Genomic DNA, 18,079 nt, shown 5'->3' with positions numbered 1-18,079 from the left:
GTCGGCTAGAATTTAGGCCCCCATTTGACAGCTAGCCACATAAGATCATCATCCTGTTGTTGACGTCCACGGGTGTTTGTATCCTCTCACATTGGATGTTTGACACTAATTTAGAGTATTAAACATAGACTACTTATAAAACTAATTGTATAAATGAGAGCTAATCTGCTTTACAATTTTTTTAGTCTAATTAATCCATAATTAGAGAATGTTTACTGTAGCATCACATAGGCTAATCATGAATTAATTAGACACAATAGATTCGTCTCGCGAATTAGTCCAGTGTTATGAAATAGGTTTTGTCATTAGTCTACGTTTAATACTTTTAATTATAGTGTCAAACATCCGATGTGTCCAAAATTTTCTATATGTATATGGACGTACACAAGCTAGCCAGCGGCATAAGATTATATAATAATTAACGGCCTGCAATTCAGATGATTGGAGAGGCCGTCTAACTAGCTACCTCCTAGGTCTGATCGATCATTCCCAAGTTTATATATAAAACACTTAAACTAAAGTTGCATAATAATTACTATCGAGCTTAAGGACACCAGGTCAAATGCAGAACCTATGGTCAGCATTTCCACAGGAATCTCCACATGAACACATATGACAACCAATTCCTTATATATATCGCCTTTACCAACAATGCCACCATCTGCACAACAGCACAAGTGCAGGAGCAGCATCAGAAGCAGCCACAGCAGCAACATTAACGCCATGGTGGTGCCGGCTGCTGCTGCGCCGGAATGCGGCCGCCGGGAGGCGGCGGCGGCAGCTGCGGCCGCCGTGTTCTGTCGGCGCGGCCGGGGCGTCGTCGTCCCGACGGTCGACATGTCGGCGCCGGCGGGGCGCGGCGAGCTGTCGCGGCAGGTGGCGCGGGCGTGCGCCGGGAGCGGCTTCTTCAGGGCCGTCAACCACGGCGTGCCGCCGCGGGTGTCCGCGGCGATGGACGCCGCCGCGGCGGCGTTCTTCGTGCGGGCGGGGGCCGAGAAGCAGCTCGCCGGGCCGCCCGACCCGCTGGGCTACGGCAGCCGGAGCATCGGGGCGAACGGCGACGTCGGCGAGCTGGAGTACCTGATCCTGCACGCGAGCCCCGACGCGGTGGCGCGCAAGGCCAGCGCCATCGACAGGGAAGACCCTCGACGGTTCAGGTACGCTATAGCTATACATGCAGCATATGCGCGAAATTTTAATCGATCACGAATCACATTGCGCTCGTGCGCAACGTATCATCTATAGTATATCGTAACATTTCTTGTCTCTCCGAAAATTATAAACGGCTTCGTTTTCTTTCTCTGATTAATTAGCAGCTGTGTTTGACTGTGTATGTGGTTCATTGCTTCTTAATTTATATGATAAACAATGCATATGATCACGTTTATATTAATGATCTGGATCAAGTTATATGGAAAAAAACGGTAACAACTTATTTGTTATTTGTCAATCGCCTGAATTTTTTCCCCTTCTTTTTCGTTCGACTAATTAATAAACTTACACTGTTACACATGCATAACCTAAATTTTGCCCAACACTAAAACTTTCAAGTTTATTATGAATTTAGTGCGAGTTTTAGTTTCAATGAATTTGTATTGCTTGTCTCTATATTCCAACATTTTGTTTCATATTGGTAATGACACACATTAAATTATATTTTTTTCAAATTTATATTATAACATAGTATACATGTTTCAATTCTAGGAACAAAATTGACATCGAGTTTTAGATGTCAATGTAATTAATGGTTGAAACGGCTAATTAATATACATGAAACAATCAGCAACTTGACAAAGATATGAACTCGATAATATTATTGCGGAAAGTGGTCGAGGAATCCTTTTCAGTATTTTTTTCATTAGCGAGTAGCACTTTTGAGATAACAAATTCTCTTTCAAATTGTATTTACACATGCTCTAAGAGACGGAAGCCAACAACGCATTCCTAATCTCACTAAAATCCTGTTGAAAATCCACTTACATGTGCGTAATATTCGTGGACACCAAAATTTGAACCCTGGTGGGTATAGTCATGCACGGTGCACCCACGACTCCACCACCACACCACTGGTGTTTTCCCCGTAAGTGTTTTTATTAATGAAAACTTGGAAGTAATAAAAAATTCTGTGGCAACCTAAAACAGAACCAACAAAAATTATCTACATTATAATGTCACTATATATAGGGTCATGTGAGAACCATTGTAGAGAGGTCCAATCAAATACGCTATCAGCGATAGTTAGTTTTGTATGAACCCCTCTCTCTCTCTCTCTCTCTCTCAACAAATAATGTCTCCAAGAAGGCATTATTAGTAATTCACAAAAAAAAGGAGGCATTATTTGGAAACATATGTTTTTCTGTTTCGTTAATGAATGGATCTGCTCATTCCATTCTAGTAGATAGTTTATATTTTTGCCACGCGGAGATGGTAAAAGGAGGAAAAGATATATGCAACGAATAAGATTGAGTTATTTTCAGCCTATGGACTTATGGATTAAGTTTATCATGATTGTCAAACTACGATTTCTCCAAAAACTTTAAACTACAGTGCTTATGTATATAACTTGGTCTAAGCTTTTTTTCTTGTTTTTATATAATATTTTAGTTATCTCTATAAACAAATGTTTGTAATATGTCTAATAATCCATATATAAATAACATATAGCATTAGGTGTGAGCTTATAATTTTTTTACCGAAGTTACTCCCTCTATCATAAAACATAGCAATATACTTCGTAATACTAGCATTTTAGGGCATAAGGATTAGGATGAAAACTCTAAAATACCCCCTCATAAATGCATGGGATTGATGGGATTAAGGATACTGTGAGTGGGGTGTGGTTTCTGGATGGCTAGTAGAGTGAGGACCCACTAGGGGTAGTGTGGTTTCTAGATGGCTAGTAGAGTGAGGATCCACTAGGGGTAGCACGGAGAGTAATAGAGTAAAAATCATCTTTTACTTGTTCTAGGTAGCTATGTTTGAGACTAAGGTGACATGTTGGTACTTCATCGGTTTTTAGTCGCGTATTTATTCTGTTACCATATCACACTAATGTTTATTGTATCTATTCCATCTTGATTATCCAAGAGGGTGGTTGAGAAAGAAATTCTCTTGGTTTTTAAATTTGAGGGTATACATAAACTTTTTCCAGAATAAATAGTTCTGGCTCTCGACAAGATCTCGGCAAGTTAGAACATTGATAGACCCCGGGAGATCTTCTACTGGCCAAAACTAGGTGTGACGATATTTCATATATTTTCCCAAAACGAATCGATAGGAAGAACCCTCAAGAGGGTGAATGAAGGTATCGACAGCACGGGACTAGCATTGCACAATTGGCCAAACAAAAGGAACGCGCAAACACAAAAAAAGAACGCATGCACTGATCGATCAGGGGAACCTGAAACAACCAATTAATGGAAACCAATGTATACCAGAAAACATAAAAGTGAGTGGAAAAGTGTTGTGTTTCGTCTGTGGTATGGTGACAGGATGCTTGATCAGCTGCCCGCAGGACTGATGGGATGGGGCCCTTTAGGTCATTCGTGCTGAAAGTCCGAAAGAAAAGTGACAACTCCTGTCAGCCTACCTCTGCAAATTGCTCCAAAGACTGATGACTACTCCTTCCGTCCCGTAATATAAGGTAGTATTTGGTTGAGTGGATGGGATGGGACGAACCCACTTTTAGGGGTGTTTGGTTGAGGGGTGAGTGGGATGGGTTGGTCCCTGGAGAGGAATATTCCTCTCAGATCCGGGACCAACTGATCGGGGAAAATGTGGCGGACGAACTCGTCCCACCTGGGACGAGCGAACGGCGTGACGACGCCTTCCTACCGCGCTCGCGCTGTTCGCCCTCGGGAGCAACGGCAGACGGCTCGGGCGACGGCGACAGCGGCAGGCTCGGCGACGGTGACCACGCGGGGCTCGGCGATGACGACCGCGGCGGCGGGGCATCGGCGATGGCACGGCGGATCCAGTGGTGGGGAGGGCAGCGGCGGCTGATCCGGCGATGGGGAGGACTGTGGCGGTGGATTCGGCGACGGGGAGGAGCAGCGGCGGCATGCGAGGAGGAGGTCGAGGGGCGGCGGCGGATTCGGCGATGGGGACTGCGATGGCTCGCGAGGAGGAGCTCGCGGGGGAGGAGCGGCGGCGGCGTGCGAGGAGGAGGACGAGGGGCGGCGGCGGATCCGGCGATGGGAGGAGCGGCGACGGCTTTTCCTCTTGCTCTTGCTCACCGCCGGCTTTTCCTCTTGCTCTTGCTCGCCGCCGGCTCATCCTCTTGCTCTTCCTCCGGCGATGGGGAGGACTGTGGCGGCAGATCCGGCGATCGGTTGACGGTGATTGCAAACGGTGTCCATCCCTTCCCTTTCTCATCCCTTCAACCAAACAAAAAAATTGGGATCGTCCCATCTTACAAACCAAACATGTGATTGGAATCATCCCAACCCAAAAATCAGGGATGGTTCCATCCCATCCCACTTAGTTCCGAAACCAAACACTACCTAAGGGATTTTTAGAGGGATGTGACACATTCTATGACAACGAATCTGGTAGGGAGTTTGTCTAGATTCGTTATCCTAGGATATATCACATCTTTCCAAAATCTCTTATATTATGTGACAGAGGGAGTAGTTGGCATGTCAATCCTGAACATTCCTGTGGATTAACTAGTCATCAATCATGCATTTGCACAAAATATTATTAAATATTAAAATTATAATATTTGTTAAATATGTTGGTTACTCCCTTTGTCCCGTAGAAAACCAATCTAATACTAAATGTGACACATCCTACTACGACTTTGGACATACTCCCTCCGTCCCAAAAAAACTCAACTTCTAGAATTTGAATTTTGTTCCAAAAAAACCAACTTCTACCATTTTACCTACCCTCAACACGTAAAACGAGAAGTTTTATCCCTTCAATACCATTTACCTATCTATCACTCTTACTACTTTTTTCAATGATTAAGGACATTTTAGTCATTCTCCATCTCCACTAATTCCACCTCAGAATGCTAGGAATGGATTTTTTTTTGGACGGAGACAATACATCTGTCCAAATTCATAATACTATGATGTGTCACATCTGGTCGTAAATTCGTTTTTTATGGGACGGAGAGGGTACCTTTTCAAAATTTTAGTTGCCTATATGCGAGAAGAGTTCACATCAGCTAAAACTGTCTCATTATTAATTTCAAATTTTGGAATGAAATTAATAAAACATTGAGTTGAGAATCCAAAATAGGCGTAATATCATATTTATTAAATGCAGATTTTATAATTATTAAATTAAAACTTATGCTATTTTCAATTGCACGATTTATTTAACACGTACTCTCAACATGATCTATATTCACGATAATACTATCCATCACATTAATGGTCGGATCTTTCTATCTAATGTAGAAGCTCATAAGAAGCGTCAAATTAATAAAGGTATATATTATTAGCAACTACTTGCATCATGGATAATGTCCATTCAATACCATTCCTTACCCTACGTCCCTACCTTACTCCTGCTTCAGTATTCCTAAGCTGTTAAGCACAGGCCGGGCTGTGAGGAAAAATGATTTTGGTAACCTCATTTAATGAGGGATGGTTGGGAGTGTGAGGGTGGCTGAGGATAAAGTAGGAAGATATTGAAATGAGAGATAATTATTAGAACAAACAATATAACTTTAGGAATCCTTATTTGTAGACATAGGATTAGAGTCTGATTGCCGGTATGTTGTCATAAGACTTTCACCGCTAGCTTATTTACAAGTAATCCGTGAGATTTTTTTTTATATATCTATGTTCTTATTAGTGATTTAAACACCAACGTTAGAAAATAAATTAAAGTACTACGAAAACTCCTCAAAATCAACTATTTTCAAATTCAAATTTTATATGTGATTCATACACTAATAAGCAAATGATAAGAATAGTATAATAATAGAAATGGATTGCCTGGTTTAAGAGGGAAGAAAAAGGGAAGAACAGTGATCGATGGGGAGTGTCCTCCGGCAGGAACTATTTTAAATAAATTCTTCAATTATCTCTAAATTTTAATCATACCTTTTATATATGTTGTGAACTCACCTCTTCCTCCCTCTTTCTTCTTTTACCATGAATATATCAAAAGACCGTTTAACCATTATGGCTATCTTCTTTATTACTTATATTTTCTTTTACCACTGTGGCCACATCTAGATTATGTTACCACCGGTAGTTTTGCTTTTCAGCTTATTAGATGCAGCCAAAATTTAGATTTAGATTTAGATTTTAAAACTTAATTTCATAATTGATTTTTTATATTTTTTATTGTAGTTTATTTTTAACATTAGCTTGCTAAGAGCACACATAAAAATTTTATATGCAATTTTTTATCACTAATTCTTATAATCAGTTCTACACTAAACGATGGGTTTTCTCACTGCTCCACTTGGCTGGCACCACCTCTACATGCTCCTCCGCCACCAACCCACCTAACATATTCCCTGCCTCCTAATTTATGACTTCTCTAGCCACCATTAACCTTTTATCTCTATTGTCACACCTTAAAGTGTACTTTAAAAAAACAGTATAAACACAGGCGACTAAGCAATCAAAAAATAATAAATATACATAATTAGTTGTTTAAACACCAATGCTGAAAATCAACTAGATGGAAAAAATCCTCTCAAAATCAACTCTAAAATTAAAATTAAATTATACAATTTTAATTTGAGAGTTAAAGTTAAATTATATAAACGAGTAGAGAGCGTCACTACCTAGAACCTAGTATAGCATTACATGATCTACTCTATCATCAAGTACGGATCCTCCTCAAATGTTGGACGATTGGTAATAACAAATATTATATACCTCTTATATACTCCCTCCTTCCAAAAATCTGAAACCTATTTCATTCTTTGGTTTTTCCAAAAATCTAAATCCTATTTGTAGTCACTATATGCTAAATTAAATTGTTGATCGGAAACTAAGAAGTCATTCTAATACTTATTGGTTGCATGTTCATTGGTTTTGCCACATAGTGAGTGAGCTAATTGCTTCTTGGTATTGATGAAAAAGAAATAGGTCTCAGATTTTTGGAAGGAGGGAGTACCTCTTAGTTCTTGCTTCAAGCTACCATGTAGGATGATATAATGAGCTAGCAGAGATAAGACAGAGAGAGCAGTAACCACCCTCATGTAAGTAGCGACCTCTACATATATAAACTCATAAAGAGATGAGAGAAAGATACGAATAGATTGAGTGAAAAAATAAAAAATATTATAGTATATTGGGGTAGGTGTATTAAAGGTAATTTGTTGTATATACTATCTCTTCATTAATGAGTAAATAATATGAATAAAATTAAAGGTGACCATCGGTTCTACTATATAGAACTTGCTCTAAGGCAGCAGATGCTGGAGAGTACACAAGCTTATGTGTGAACGACGTAGCTACAGATGAAAGGAAAAATATAACAAATGAGATGAGATATGCATGCGTTTTTTTTGAAAAAGAAAAATAAGTGAAAGACAAATAAATGAGTGTCATCATAGCCCCACGTACTCCAGTTTTAGACTGGCATTTTCAGGAGCTAAAATCAATAGTGTGATCGAAGACTTCATTATCAAGTTGAACAGATTAACTAGGAGTACGTACTGTCAATTAATTGAACAAGATGTGCATGCGTACGATTGTCCTCGTCCTGCAAAGCTTTTTCTCCAGGATTATTGCAGCTTTTGGGTCGCTGCAATCTCATACACCAATCACCCTTCTTTTTCCCATTCTCCTCGTGTACCATCAATGATCGATAAACCAAGTGGCTGTACCATCAATGATCAATAAACCATGTGGAGACAGTAAAAATTGGTTCACTTTAGATGTTGTTTTTCATCGACAGATAAAAAGGAAAAACATCGTGCTAATTAATTAAGCATCTATTTCAAGGATTATTATTTAGGCATCTACTCAAACTTTAGCTTAGTTTGTCCGATTCTTGTCACATATAGTACTCTGAAAACAGTGCTTCTATAGTAAAATGGTACTATCTATATTATTTGTTTTTATTATGCTAGACTTAGTTGCGGTGTCTGTAGTACGACATAATGCAGACAATTAGGTTCTCATGTTCAACATATAATGTTTTAGTTTTTTCTATCTTAGCTAAATTTTTGCAAGATTAATTATGATGTAGTTTAAAATAAAAAGTTGTAGGAGACTAGCTTGTCCCGTTGGTTTCATAGAACAGGATATATAAAAGAAATAAAAAAGATATATATTACATAGTCCTATACAGATAAGCTGGTAGTAACTAGCACCATGAACACAAACTAAGTAGGACCGATATATTGACACTAAGATATACTAAGAGGTAAGAATATATTCTCTGTAGACTCTAGTATTAATTAGGCTTGACCAATGTTCAACACTAATTCAAAATCTTTGGAACCTACAATCTGAATTAAACATAGTACATAATGAAACATCTAAATTTATGATAACACATTTATCAGTCAATGATAAGAGTTAGTACCGACCGTCAGTGCTAAAGAAGACACTTCACATTAGATGGTCGGTAAAGCTGGTGCTAACTGCCTATCTAAGGCACCTAGGCACTCTATATGACCATCTTGGCTAGAGTAGATGTTTCAGAGATCAAGTGGAATTGAAGCTAGAGTAGAGAACATGGAATTGACATAGTAGAGTTAAAAAAAATAAATGTAAATGTCTTACTTGAAAATTGCTAGAATTAGTCATGATGTGTGATATGAATAAAAAAGGCAACGATGCATTGCAGTCTTTACTATCCATAGTTTCTTGGAGCTCTATTCTCCATCTCACGAGCCAGAAACTTTCCATTATCGCTATATCACTGTAGAACATGTGCGACCTGATCTATAAAGATCATGTGGACTTTACTTTAACTCCCACCTTTCATCTAGTGTCTCCATGAAGAATGCAACACACACTTTTTCTTTTTGCTTTGTAGCGAGTGGGGTGTCCACCATTATCATCGTGTACCATATTTTCTAATTCTTAGATCTCATGTCGCACTTACTATAATATCAACTTCCACGACACCTCTCGCGACAAAACTAATTATATGACTTCATACTTTTTCCCCCTAACAGCCAGGTGGTAAATGATTATGTGGAGGCAGTGAGGCAGCTTGCTTGCCATGTCCTTGACCTGCTAGGAGAGGGCCTAGGCCTCAGGGACCCCACATCCCTGACAAGGCTCATCACAGCCACTGACAACGACTCCCTCATCAGGATCAATCACTACCCTCCATCCTGCGCCGCCGCCGCCGGCGACCACAAGTCCGGCGGCGGCCCGGCGCCGACGGCGGCCATCGGGTTCGGCGAGCACACCGACCCTCAGATCCTCAGCGTCCTGCGTGCCAACGACGCCGACGGCCTGCAGCTGCTTCTGCCGGACGCCGCCGCCGCCGGCGACAGCGTCTGGGTCCCCGTGCCGCCCGACCCGTCCGCGTTCTTCGTCAACGTCGGTGATCTCCTTCAGGTCAGTTACAAATTCAAGTAATTGATCGATTGATGTTACTATTTCGTTAAGGCCCTATTTAGATCCCACGTAAAAATTTTACACTATGTTACATCGAACGTTTGAATACCTGCATGAAGTATTAAATATAGGCTAAAAAATAATTAATTGTGCAGATTGTGACTAATTTACGAGATGAATCTTTTGAGCCTAATTGCTCCATAATTTGATAATATGGTGCTACAGTAAACATTTGCTAATAACAGGTTAATTATGCTTAATAAATTCGTCTCGCGGTTTACTGATGGATTCTGTAATTAGTTTTTTTATTAGTGCCCGAACACCCAATACGACACCATATATAATATCCGATGTGACACGCCAAAATTTTATACCCTGATCTAAACACGCCCCCTAAGTTGTGTTCTTTGTTATTGAAACTTTCGAGGGCTCATTCGGAACGCAAGATTGAAAAAATATAGAAATAGGAAAAATATAGGAATAGGATAGGAATACAAGTATAAAACAGAGGATTTGAAAACATAGGAATTTTATGTGAATAGGTGTTTGGATAGAGTAAAGGAAAAACATAGGTATCTTTAAGAAAATAGGTGCACTATTACAAAATTATCACATGCTACTATTGAATTAAACAACATTAATCAACCTAATAACATGTTTTAGTTGCTTGATGGCATGATTTGCCTCGTTCCCACGCGAAGGGAGAGAAAAAAGAGGTCAGTGTGGATTTTTTTTTTCCTTTGATCTTTCAGTGATATGACTAGCGCAGGAAATTTCACTACGTATTTCCAACGAACGTTTTCATGTGATCCGAATGACGCCACAGTAAAGTAATCCATAGTATCTAAAGTCCTTCATTTTTCCTATGTTTCTCCTCCATTCCGAATAAGCCCTCAATTTGTTTGTACATATTTTTGCAGGCTTTGACAAACGGGAGGCTGGTGAGTATCCGGCACAGGGTGGTGGTCGGCACCGGCAAGCCGAGGCTGTCGACCATCTACTTCGCGGCGCCGCCGCTGCACGCCAGGATCTCGGCTCTCCCGGAGACGGTGGCCGCCGGCGCGCCGCGCCGGTACAGGGCCTTCACCTGGGCGGAGTACAAGAGGACCATGTACACGCTCCGCCTCAGCCACAACCGCCTCGACCTCTTCCACGCCGGCGACGGCGACGGCGATGCCGGCGTTGGGGACGATGACGACCATGAATAGCTGGACATGAGAGATCTTGGAACTGTGCAATGCACACGAAATTTTGGATCGCTGGAAGTTTGTTGCAATTTCGTTGGATTGTAATATATTTATGGTGCAGTAATTACTAATTAAGTTTGTGACTTTGTAGTAACAGTGATCAGTGTCCTTGTGCATTAGTGCATATTGTATAGGCTACAGCATAATTATATGTTCTGTTTCAAATTTTTGTCCTAAAGTCAAATATTCATAACTTTGATTCATTGATTTCTAAAAATTTATTTAGTTTAACATGATAAGATTCATGTTTTTAGATTATCTATGAGAAATGCTTTCATAATATATTTTTCACATGTTATTAAACTATATAAATTTCACATAGTTTACATGTTGTCCAACTAATTCTAGAAATTTATTTTGTTTCTACCTTTACTTTTGTGTGTATGTTTGTGTGAAGAAAATAGAACTTCCCTTCTCTCTTAGGTCTGAATCTCTTCCCTGTTTCAATTTTTGTTTCTTGCTAATGTTGCAGATATTGTCCTTTGCTTAAGCCTTGAAGCAAAAACCTTAGTCTTACCTGCACGCTGCACTGAGGAACGTAGCAGTCATAGATGTTGAGATCCAAAAGATTTTCGTTGTCTTTTTCCCTTAATTCTCGTGGAGGTACTACGTTTTGGTGTGAAGGCTTACTCTCGTTCGTTGTTTGCTTTTTCTTTTTCTTTTTTGGTTTTTTTTTCCCTTGCAAGATTCCTTTTGTTGAAAGGGGACTCCTGATCTTTCTTGTAGATCTTTTTTCCCCCAAGGGATTGTTGCGTACATCTTCCGGTCGACTGAACGTAACACTGAACCTTTCTCCCTTCGCGGCCACGGTATGTGGTTCATGTCCCAAAATTCTGAACCTTCCTCAAGGCTTTCAGAGATCATAACCATGTAACTAAATCTTTCAGAGATGTGTAGCTCAAAAGATTATATATTTGCAGTTCTTCAACCTTATATAGGAGTATAAACTTTCTTAGCTTTATTACGATTATAGATGTTACTAATTCAACACAAACCAAACACCAAAAGTTGAGTTTGAGATGATCTGCTCAAGCAATCTGACAAGTTTTGAAGGTCAAGATAGAACCAGCAACAATGCAACAAGGTAGCCAAGGTGAGTCTTGCGCACATGCAAGACTACAACACAAGATGGGGGGCACAATAAAAACGTGTGACAGTTCCAGCGTCTCAACTCTCAACATCCAACAGAACATAAATCGATAATCATAACATTCATAGCATTGTTATATTTCATCAAGATAACAGGAAAATGGTGTCTTGGTTCAGTTTGCCAAGTGATACAAGATACAGCTTAAATAATGACAATGGATACAATGGTTAGGGCTTCGCAGCACTCCCGAATTAGGAGCTGCTGGTGGACCGAACACAACAACAAACTTCAATTTCCTGTGTACACGAGAGCCACAGACCTGAATCGGTGTTGCTCTCGTCGACCACCGGTATCACCCAGGGTAGCTCCAATCCCATCGATGGCAGCTCAGCAAAAACGAATGAGCGCGCATCGAGGAAAATGAATGGATGGATATCTAGTGTAAACCTATACTAATGTACATGGCTATAGTGTGTTCGTCTCAAGTTAATTGTCGACAAGTACTCGTAGTATACTTGTGCGTGCAGAGTAGCATGTATAAAAGGGACTCTGCTGTTTTACTCGACGACATGGGACTTGGCTGCACGGCGTGAGCACCTAGTTCTCTTCTTAGAAAGGCAGCATGCACAGCCTTCAAGCAGCTCGAGGTCCTCATCGCAGGTCAGAATAGAAGCCAGCTCGGGGTTTTCCAATAGCATCTTAGAGGTCAGAAAACCAGCAATAGTCCATGTCTGATATGACCGAGATTGCTTCCCGATGAATCTTCCAGAGCGGGTGTCATAGTACTCTGGCCATTTGTCAGCTGCCAGCTTCTCCTCGGCCACAGCAATGGCTCTTCGGGCCAACTCTGGTCTTCCCATTTTGATACAGGCCAATGTAAACTGTAGACAAATAAAATACACTGGTAAGGGATGATTCATAAGCATAAAAGGAGCAGAAAGTTTGGAAACAGTCTGTCAATATCTCCATACCTGCCACAGCAGCGTTGGCCAGGATCCACCATTATGATATGACCATGGGCTGCATATTAACAAAATGTTTAGATGTCAACAACTGTGGAAATGAAATAGAAACACGTCGTATGAAAAGCTACACGAACAAACTAAGTTGCCCATAAAAAATCTGAGTGCAGCAGGGCATATGGTGATATTTAAAAGATAAATCAGAAGAGGTTTTGAGCCCTTGTTTCGGTTATTATGTGTTTGCTCTGCTAAACATTTCTTACAAGATAATATCAGCTGGTTACAATGTTTATTTAGTGGATACTACATGTGTTCACTGGATCAGCCAATGATTTATGTGAAATTATCATTAACTAAGAGGTCAGGTTGAACGTAGATCATGAAAATACTAGCAATAAAGACCAGTTCAAGAATCCTTACGTGTTCTTAGGATCACTGCCGGTAATAATGCGCCATTCATCATCTTCCATTGCGGGGTAACATATCTTGAGGGGCATGTTTGCTATGAGATCATCCCATTTCTCATCAATAAGGCTAAGTATTCCCTCAGCTTGTTTTGGAGTAGTTAGAGATGAAGTTATTGCCCAAAGGTTGCCGAGAGAGAAGAACCTGAAATCCATGTGAGCTGGCTGCAGGTTCCCGATGAGATAGCCACCTTTTTCAGGAATCCAGTCAACAAGCCAAGAAGGGATTTGCTCAGGATAAATGTTGAATTTGTTTGTTGCATCATGAGAGTATTCTTCTGTTTTGTATCTGTATATCTCATTTATCTTCTTCATGTCAACCCAGTAGTATTCCCTAATATGAAAGGACAGCGCACTCAGCCTGTTATTAATGGCACGAAGGAGGTTTTTTGACCCATCGTTCATAACAAGCATTTCTCGTGAGCATCGTAGGGCAGAGTAGAACAAAGCCTGAAAAGCAGGTACAATTGGTCAGTTCGGATAATCTTTTGTATCTAGCTTCAAAGTAGCAGTATAGAAGTACTGTCTCTAACAGCACGTTGATCCCTTCATGTCAGGTTTCTTTATCTTAATAGTGATATAAAATAGTAAATTTATTTACTAAGAACAGAATTTCCTACAGTAGGCTAAACCAATTATAAACAACATTATCAGTTGCTCAGAAATATCATTCTGTAATAATTTCTACTAAAATCCAACTTACTTGAATTTCAAGGGGGTGCCCATGTATTCCCATCCTCCTGTCTATCATGCATGATCCGTCTGTGACCAGTAAAGTTGGAAACATATCGAACCCATCGGACAAACACAAGCTTAAGATAAGTTTAATGCCGGTTTGCACATCTACTCTTTCCTGCAGTGCATTGTCCCCTGTAATCTTGCAGTATGCCCTCAGCAAAATAATCCACCAAAGTCCTGTAAAATTATTTGGGGTAAACTACTTTGATAAATCTGTCATAGTTGATAAACGAATCAAGTGAGAGAGAGAGAGAGATTTACCTGAATCCACCGGAGCTACACGTCCAATAGCTGACTCTCCAAAGTCAGGGTCCAAAACTTCCTCAAATGCTTCGTTATTGTCATCAAGAGGCACAGCCCTAATCTTAAAGCTAGCTGGCATCAAGCCTTGCCCAGGGCTGTAACAATCAACAGTCTTCTCCCAGCTCTGGCCATCAGACATAGAAAAAAAATCAGCAAATAAAATCCTAAAATGAATTAACTGCCATGTTGAGACAATAAGAAAACTAGGCTCAAAACAACATGAATAAGACAGATTTCTGTAACCTTACTGTTAAGTGCTAGTGCCATTTGTATAATAGGAAAATTTTGAGAATTTTTTATATGTATGTCAGTTAACATGTAAGTTTTTTCCGTTGAATTATTTTCATAATATTCCGAAAATTAGCTGGGCCCAATTCATCACTAGCAGTATTTATTGCACTAGCAATTCATCATTTTGTGACAAATTAGCTGCTTTGATTCATATAATAATATATAGGCTGTCTACTGGTTCATCAGACTACGTGAGAAAGAGACATAGTATTATTCTGCAAAAGGGAAACCTTATCTCCATCTACCCCACAGTAGCTAAAGCCATATAGAATACGAATTCATCATAGGTCATAGGACTAGACAATCACATCTAGCAAGCAAATTCAATCTGAAACATGATATTCAAAGACCCAAAGTGGCAGTAAACTTCTCATATATATCTAACCATGCATAATTCTGTATTTTCCTCCCCCCAACTAGCAGGAAAACCTAACGTGCACGCAATTAGCAGTTCTCAGTACCCACGGTATGATGATTACTTTGGAATCCGAAATCGTTTGGCCCCAAATTTGAATCAGGATCAGGATCTGAATCGGCTCACCTGCAGCTGCAGGGTGTGGAGGAGGAAGTTGCGGACGATCTCGGTCTCGCCGCGCATGAGGAAGGCGAGCGCCGAGGGCACGAAGTCCCTGATGAACACCTGGTCGTAGTTGAGCGTCTCCGTGCACTCGGGGTCCTCCGCCGCCACCGTCCCCACCGGCTCGCCGCAGTAGCTCACCACCGCCCTCCTCAGCAGCCTCCACGCCTCCCGCTCCGCCTCCGTCTCCTCCCTCGCCTTGAGCGCCGACGCCACCTCCTCATCGGCCGCAGCCGCCGCGGACGCCGCCGCCGACGAGGGCGGTGGGGTCTCGACCGGGAACGTGTCCGGGAAGAGGACGCGGTCGAAGAAGGGGAGGTTGCCGGAGACGGCGGCGCGGGGATCGGAGGGTATAGGTGGGGTCGCCGGCGAGGCGGCGGTCTGCCCGGACTGCTGCTGCTGCTGCGACGCCGCGGATGCGAGGAAGGGCAGGCGGCGGCCGTGGAGGTGGTGGTGCGGGTGGGGGCATCTGGGGAACAGCGGGGTCGCGGTGGCGACCGTCGCCGCCGCCGCCGCCGCCGTGGCCGACGACAGCAGCCTCCGGCGGCACGGCCTCACTGCGGCTGCGGCGGCGGCGGCGAGCCCCATCGGGGTTTGACCATTCATAGAGGGCACCACCCACAGCTCCGGCGAAGGGCACCGATGCGATAATCACAAACTTACCAGGGGGCTCTCCGCAAAAAATCCAATAAAGAGGAAAGGTAGGTAACTTTAATGTAAATACGGGGTCGGTGAGGGGTGTTTCTGCGAAAGTGCGAGCGGGGTTCGGTGCGGTTTAGGTGGTGGAGGAAAGCGTAATGGAGGATGGATAGGGGGGCAGAGGAGGCGGCCTTTTTATAGAGTGCGGTGTGTAGGCGCCACGCTGGGCCCACCTGGTTTTAAAAGTGCATTGTTTTAAAAAAAATTCAACGTTTTTTTTTCCTCTGTCCTAATTAGGGGAATCTTGGATTGGATTTTCGGGACGGTGAAATTACCGTCGTGGGACTCGTGTTTTCTATTTTCCCCTTTTCTGCATCTCTGGACAGAGAGTTTAATTTTGGGCTCGCAGAGTGTACGCATTAATTTTGGACGTGACAAATCTGTAGTCCTTTGACTTGTAAATACATTAGGGCTGTGTTTAGCTTTTAAAATTAGGGAGACGTTTAGAGAAAGTTGGTAGTTTGGAAAAAAAAATTGAGAGTTTATTTGAGTAGAAAAGTTTTAGATGTGATGGAAAATTGAGAGTTTAAAGGAATAGTTCTGTCAGGCATAACTTGAACAGTGCAATTTACTTTAAGTCCCTTTCATGTGATCATTTACTTCCTAATGTTTATATATTATAGGTTAAAAATATGATCTTTTGATTCGTAGGAAAATACTTAAAATTTAGAGAATTTGAATCCTAGAGGGAAAATTCCCAATAAGGCCTTCATAAGAAAGGATTAAATTATATCAATTTTTTTTTGAAATTCCTATAAAATGAAAAATCCTACATAGATTTTGAAGAAAAGTTAGTAAGAGCTAAAACCTTTTTAAAAAAATTTCTATCAATTTTATCTCTATTATCTGATTTCTATGGTTTTCCTGTAGTCTACTAAAATGATTATTTGTGTGCAAAATTAAGTGTTTTTCTATTTCTTTGTTTTTTTTAATCCAACCTACTAAGAAAACCCTAAGTTTGAAAGTTTTGGTTTATATAGATCCGGTGATTCTTTTTTTCCTTCTTACAAAGTTGACGAATAGCATCATTTTGTTCTTGGAATAAAATGGCTTGCTCAAATGAATAACGTGTCATGGCCTAAATGAGAAAAGTCAAAACTGGGCAAGGGAAAATGGGCAGCGTGTGTAAAGGATTAGTGGGTATTTCTGTCATTACGCACCAAAGACAGATCAAAGACCAGCTCAAGGAGAAGGAAGACAGCTCGTGCGGGCCGCTGTGTGAGTCGTCAGAGAAAAAAAATACAAAAGCGTGTCGGGGAAAACAATTTTCTATACTTAATTAAAAAAAAGTCGCCCGCATCCGTCACCAATCGCTCCGTACGTACCGGCCCATTATACCCCTTAACCGGTTACGCACACTGACACGTCGGTCCCACCGAGTGGTGACGGTCCGCATGGCCCACAAGTCAGTAGCTACTCCGTAGAATTTTTCTCCGTACGTTACGAATTAGAACGCGCACCCGGTGCCGTCACATGGGATGCGCACCGCCCACCGGCCGCGCGCCGCGACGCCGTGAGCACGTTTTATAATAATAAACCTCGGCCGATATTTTTTTTAACTGGAGACGGATCCACCGTCCGATGGGGGATCGAACGGGTGGGATGGATGCCGCGCGTCCCGATCGCGCCGTGTGGGGACAGGAAAGGGAGCCGTTGGTTGGTACTACTAGTACCATGTGAAAGTAAATACGAAGTACTAGAGGCTGTCTCGTGGGGCCCAGTGGTCGGTGACTTTAGAAGGTGAAATTGAGGATAAGATCGGTAGGGGGAAAATCCTCACGTAGTGCGAGTGGACACGTCACGTTCTGCTGCAAAGTTTTACTACTACTACGGGCCAGTCTTTTCTTGTTTTCCTGTTGGCGAATAGTCGTTACTAGTAGTACTTTTATCGAAAATAATGCTCCGGAAAGGAATTTGTATCCACAAACCTATTTACAGTGTTACCTCATTTATTTGTATCAAGCCACGGATCGACCCGTTTACATCTTTATTTGTATTTGAGATTTAAGACAGTTAAGTCTGTGTTCGGGAGTGATCCTATCCTTCACTCTCCAGCACGCAAAACAAAATAGCATTTATCTCATAATTAATTAAGTATTAGTTAAAATAAATTTAAAAAATAGATTAATATAATTTTTTAAAATAACTTTCATATAGAAAATTTTTAAAAAAACGTACCGTTTAGCCGTTCGAAAAATATACGCGCGGAAA

At 41.4% G+C, this 18,079-nt stretch overlaps 2 protein-coding genes across 2 annotated transcripts; one reads left to right on the top strand and one right to left on the bottom strand.

Moving 5' to 3' along the window:
• The first annotated feature begins 586 nt into the window (after nt 1–586).
• Nucleotides 587–10,922, top strand: LOC9266994 (gibberellin 2-beta-dioxygenase 2-like). The gene is made up of 3 exons (XM_015782092.3): nt 587–1,157; nt 9,107–9,497; nt 10,418–10,922. Exons 1-3 carry the CDS (start codon nt 613–615, stop codon nt 10,703–10,705), a joined length of 1,224 nt encoding a protein of 407 aa, XP_015637578.2. The 5' UTR covers nt 587–612; the 3' UTR covers nt 10,706–10,922.
• A 1,022-nt stretch (nt 10,923–11,944) lies between these two features.
• On the bottom strand, nt 11,945–15,975 carry LOC4326838 (neutral/alkaline invertase 1, mitochondrial-like). The gene is made up of 6 exons (XM_015765739.2): nt 15,134–15,975; nt 14,260–14,425; nt 13,964–14,175; nt 13,217–13,710; nt 12,806–12,854; nt 11,945–12,715 (listed from the first exon to the last, which is right to left on the bottom strand). The coding sequence occupies exons 1-6, from the start codon at nt 15,773–15,775 to the stop codon at nt 12,392–12,394; spliced, it is 1,887 nt and encodes a 628-aa protein (XP_015621225.1). The 5' UTR covers nt 15,776–15,975; the 3' UTR covers nt 11,945–12,391.
• Between the last annotated feature and the right edge of the window lie 2,104 nt (nt 15,976–18,079).

The sequence above is a fragment of the Oryza sativa genome, chromosome 1 (assembly GCF_034140825.1).
Source record: "Oryza sativa Japonica Group chromosome 1, ASM3414082v1".
Lineage (NCBI taxonomy): Eukaryota > Viridiplantae > Streptophyta > Magnoliopsida > Poales > Poaceae > Oryza > Oryza sativa.
Note: the sequence above shows the minus strand (reverse complement) of the source record. Positions and strands in the feature narration are given on the sequence as shown.

Excerpts from the sequence above, each read along its gene's own strand:
- LOC9266994 (XM_015782092.3), top strand. The coding sequence starts at position 613 with ATGACAACCAATTCCTTATATATATCGCCTTTACCAACAATGCCACCA. Across the intron at positions 1,158-9,106 it reads GAAGACCCTCGACGGTTCAG|CCAGGTGGTAAATGATTATG; the intron begins GTACGCTATAGC and ends TCCCCCTAACAG. Across the intron at positions 9,498-10,417 it reads ACGTCGGTGATCTCCTTCAG|GCTTTGACAAACGGGAGGCT; the intron begins GTCAGTTACAAA and ends ATATTTTTGCAG.
- LOC4326838 (XM_015765739.2), bottom strand. The coding sequence starts at position 15,775 with ATGAATGGTCAAACCCCGATGGGGCTCGCCGCCGCCGCCGCAGCCGCA. Across the intron at positions 12,855-13,216 it reads GGCAGTGATCCTAAGAACAC|CCCATGGTCATATCATAATG; the intron begins GTAAGGATTCTT and ends GTTAATATGCAG. Across the intron at positions 12,716-12,805 it reads GGCCAACGCTGCTGTGGCAG|TTTACATTGGCCTGTATCAA; the intron begins GTATGGAGATAT and ends ATTTGTCTACAG.